At 45.2% G+C, this 5,000-nt stretch overlaps 2 protein-coding genes across 3 annotated transcripts in view; one reads left to right on the forward strand and one right to left on the reverse strand.

The window, feature by feature from the left end:
- The window catches only part of ssh (Protein phosphatase Slingshot), a 123,015-nt gene that overhangs the window by 99,016 nt on the left and 18,999 nt on the right, over positions 1–5,000 (reverse strand). The window lies entirely within an intron of this gene.
- LOC113822136 (uncharacterized) overlaps positions 1–5,000 on the forward strand; it is a 15,146-nt gene that overhangs the window by 1,145 nt on the left and 9,001 nt on the right. Inside the window, exons 2-3 of the mRNA XM_027374669.2 lie at positions 1–97; positions 798–925. The exon at positions 1–97 is cut by the window's left edge and continues 39 nt beyond it. Of these exons, the coding sequence (XP_027230470.2) occupies positions 43–97; positions 798–925 (183 nt within the window). The 5' untranslated portion in view covers positions 1–42. The remainder of the gene's footprint in view (positions 98–797; positions 926–5,000) is intronic.

The raw sequence follows: 5,000 nt of genomic DNA on the forward strand, positions 1-5,000 counted from the left end.
TCATGCTTCGGCCGACCACAGGCTACCATATGCGGCACCTTCATGGCCCCGGCGATGTCAGGCTCCCTCCCCGGCTCCCTCCCCGGCTCCCTCCCAGGTAATGCGGTCCTCCATGCGGTGCCATTGTTTTCTTCTTTGTAGTTGCATCACATTTACGATTCACAACATCCCTCCCCGCAACACCATAAGACCGCACGCATACAAAGAAAGAGCTGCTTCATGGCGTCATATTGAAGTAATCAGCATTGTCATAAAATGTCCAAACACGTTGCACAACTTGCGCGATAACACACTCCCGCAAAACAATGCACAGCAAATTAAACAAATCTATGGTACGATTCTGCAAGTTCTCATTGCATTTTTTTGCATTATCTTGCAAAACAATACAGCACGTTATTATAACCTTCTTCTTTGGCGTCACATCCATACCATGACTATGGAACTGCCCTACATGGTTGGCATTGCACTGATACAGGTATTAGGTCCCAGCCCACGTCTACCTGTCACAAACAGCCTCACTATCTCGGGAACCAGCTTATGGCCTTTGTATGTTATCGTTTTGACTAGAATATATAATTAGAAGAAAAAAAAGTACAACCTTATGCTTGGGATATTGAAGATGCAAATCAACTTGCTCTCTTGTTTACTAACCCTTCTTTCCTAATAAATATAAATAAATAAAAATAAGATAATGATAATAACAACTTCATCGCATATAAACCATCACCTCTCACCTTCTTCTATTCAACCTGAAATCATGCCAATATGTCCTCTAAAGCATAGAATACCCAACGCAGATAAGCATGACAGAGGACGACCGCCTTCTGCCCACCCTCCTGACGCAGGCCAACGGGGACGGCGCTGGACGCAGACGCTACTCCCTCCTCCAGCGACCCCAGGTGTCATTTTGCTCTCCCCGGCACAGGTTAGTCTAGCGCGGCAGGGAAGTAGTCCGACGGCACTTGGTCGTACTTCGCCACTTTATAATCTGGGGTGAATTTCAGGGTCTGAAGGAAGGGGGGGAGGGGGGAGGGGGAGATTTCAGCATTCGTGGGGAGAGTGTAAATTTTAAGAGTCCGGAGGAGGGGGTAGGAGGGGGGGGGGGTAAAGCAGGTACATTTCTATATGGAAAGAGGGGATAATACCAGTCTATTAAAATGATATATTAAAAAAACATCTATAATATTATAAAATATTTTCTAAGAACGGATACGCACAGAAAAAGAAGCCAACTTTCTGTTACGATAACCTACAGGAATTACCCAGGGGCGAAGTTTAAGATTTCTCAAGATCCGTGTGCACACCCAGTTCCTAAGGGGGAAAGGGGGGGGGGAGGATTTTCCCTATTTCGCGAAGGGGCCGGAAATTAGGATGGAAGAACTGGCTAAAGGGGTGACCTGGCAGACTGCACGAAAGGCCGAGCATCCTTTTCTAGACTTGGGAGATTCGGCTGACAAGGGGCAAGGATAAGAAGCTAAGAATGTCCATAAATTGAGGCCTTTTTTTTAAAGGAGCAGCTGACGGCGGTTCAGAGACTGCGGTCAGATAAACCTCAATTAACTTAAATAAAAGTGATAATCGTACATATATGCACACGCGAACACGCACGCGCGAACGCAGACACACACACACACACACACACACACACACATACACACACACACACACACACACACACACACACTATATATATATATATATATATATATATATATATATATATATATATATATATATATATATATATATATATATATATATATATATATATATATATAAACATATATATATATATAGACACACACACACACACACACACACACACACACACACACACACACACACAGGCACACACATAAAGTACAGTCGAGAAGTGACGAAAGGAGGAAGCGTGGAGGAAGAAGAGGAGGACGAGAAGGAAGTAAGAGTAGTGGTAGGGAAGGTAGAGGAAGAGGAGATGGAGGGAAGCGTAAAAAAGTTGAGTCCCTCTGGTGTCTCATATTTTCTTTTTAGTCTCTCTCTCCCCGCCATTGATGAGAACATCTCACACGAAGACAAGATCTCTCCACAAAGCAGCCCCTCTTAACACTATGCTACGTCTTACGGAGGAATTTTAGTAAACACGCAAGAAAGAAAAAAAGAAAAAGATGAGAAGCGTAACCATAAAGCTGACTTAGAAATGACGAAGAACTCTAGCAAACAGGAATAAACAGCAGGAGAACATCATGAGAAGAGAGGCCGCAGGTGAGGAACGGGACTGTGCGGACCAGACTGCTTTCCGGCGGGGTTTCAAGCGGCGGGCAGTCAGTGGTTGCATTCCAAACGACAATTCTTAGAAACCGCCAGCATTCCGAATCACACACACACACACACACACACACACACACACACACACACACACACACACACACACACACACACACACACACACGCACGCACGCGCGCACGCACACACACACACACACGCACACACACACACACATACGCGCTCAAACACACACGCACACACACACGCGCGCACAAAACCCACTCTCACCCACCCACACATACACACGCACTAAAAAAAAAAAAAAAAAAGGGAAGACTATCAACGACTAAATCACAAAGCAGCCCGAATCACGAAATTTGATAATCCCAAGATAATCCCTCTCACCTCATCAAAACACCTTATGAGCTAGGACGACAAATCCTCCCTTACTACGAACTTGAAACGCAAGTAAACACCCCTCCGGACGTGTTGCGTCACCCCTCGCGACACCTCACACGCCGTTACGTTAGCACTTTCCAACGGCCCTCCGACGATCCTCTCTCCAACCCACCTGCATCCTTGCATATTTGCCAATTCCCCTTCGCTCTTGCTTTCTCTTCGCTCTGACGTGCCCTTTTTTACGCTACCGTCCAGCGCAAGTCGACCAACCACTTCTTCCATTAACAGAGTAAGGCACCCGCTCGACCCCTCGTTACACCCTGGGCTGTTACCGTGGCATCCCCTCCGTGCTTACCACATGATACCGGGTCCTTCGCCTCCGCATTCTCTTCCTTAAAAACAGTTGCGTAAGCTTGACAAACACGTGACTCGTGGAAGATCTCAGCAATGGAAATGAAAGGACGTTATCAGTAAACCTCGATTCTGCGGAAGCCTCAATGCTTATGGCCATGATAGTAATGGCAGAGGCGATAGACATATGACAATAATATGACATAAACGGTCATCATCGCTACAACAGTTATCAATCATTATATGGTTCAAAACCAACATATTTCAAGAGTTAAGAAAACATGGAGAGAAGAGACAGAGGGATAAAGATGAAAGGAAGAGAGAGGGAACCGGAAAGAATGAAGGAAAGGGAAAGGGCAAAGGATAAGGGAAGGGGAAGGTGGAAGGGGTGACTGGGAAAGGGACAGGGAAAGAAAAAGGGAAAGAGAAAGTGGAAGGGGGGAATGGGAAAGGGAGAGGATATGGGAAAAAGGTAGGTTGGAGGGACGAATAGGAATAGGAGTGGTAAAAAAGAGGGAAAAGGAAAATACAAGGGAAAATGATAAGGTAATGGTAAGGGGGAAGAGGGAAAAAATGGGAAAGTTAAAGAGAAAGGGAAGGGAAAGAGTAAGGAAGAATGGGAAAGGGAAAGGATAAAGAGAAGAAAGGGAAATGAGAGGAACGGGGAAAAATAAAATGAAAATGAAAATGAAAAGGGAAAGGGAAGGGAAATGGAAAGGAATGTGAGAGAAAACAGGGAAGGGGAGGGAAAAAAGAAGGGAAAAAGAAAGGGGAATCAAATGGAATGGGGAGGGAAGGGAAAAACGTGAAGGTATGGGGAAGGGAAAAGAAACGGGAAGGGATTAGGGGAAAGGAGAAGGAAAGAGAATGGGAATAAGAAAGACAATGGGGGAGGGGGGGGAGGGGAAGAGTCGGGGAAAGTGAAAGGGAAGGAGATTGGGCTAGGGAAAGAAAGGGAAATGAAGAGAAAGAAGAGATGGGAAACGGGAAAGGGATCGAAGTGGGGAAGAAATGCAACGGAATGCGAATAAAGCGTTTGGACAAAAGAAAGGGAGAAACAAAGAGTAAATTTGGGAAAAAAAGCAAATGGGAGATGAGAGAGACCCTCACACGAGTCACAAGAGCTGGAAAGAGGCGTGAGGGAGAGAGAGAGAGTTGGGATGGAAGGGGAGAGAAGGAGGAGGGAGATAGGAAGGGAAAGAGTGAGAGAGAGAGAGAGAGAAAAACAGACAGACAGACAGACGCATTAATACTGAATGAACGTGAAATATACATATAGAGAGAGCATTCTCTAAATATAACTGAATATCTAAGTATTCTCATCACCAGAGGTTACTTACGTGTTCAAGGCGCTCAAACACGGGGTGACAAAGCAACTCCACACTTACCTGAAAAAAGACAAACGGTAAATTGATTTTACAAAATTACCACAACCCTGTTGCTCACTAAAGTCATAATAACTGAGAAGTGTACCGTAATTTTATCTATGACACTAAAGACATGTTAAAATCGCGTATTTCTTTATACTAGGTAAAAAAATAATAATCAGAAATAGCAACCATCGAAAAATGGTTCCACTGTATTATTTTTCCTTTTTTCACCCGAAAAGAGATAAGCGTCGACGACACATCTAAAATATCCGACTTGAAGTTGCGTGGTTTCCAAGCGACATTGGCCGTCCTCAAGTCAGCAGTAACTTTCGCAGCAATGGTCGTTATCGAGGAGGTCGCCGCCTGTCATTCCGCGCACACGCTAGCGGAGGTGGTTTGGCATTCCTCACCCCGAATTGCCAAATATATAAATGACTCGTGATTGCAGGTTCGGAGCGCTGACCTTCCCCGCCCACATTCCGTAACCTTAGCAACAATCACGCGAATCGGTCACCTTGCCGAGCTGAATCACGGGCAAAAGACGCTGGTAATGACCTAGGTTTCTCTAGCCTAGCCTAGCCTACCTAATCTCAACTAACCTAACCTGCCTCGAGCCTAGCCTACCTAATCTC

This window comes from Penaeus vannamei, chromosome 6, assembly GCF_042767895.1.
Source record: "Penaeus vannamei isolate JL-2024 chromosome 6, ASM4276789v1, whole genome shotgun sequence".
NCBI lineage: Eukaryota > Metazoa > Arthropoda > Malacostraca > Decapoda > Penaeidae > Penaeus > Penaeus vannamei.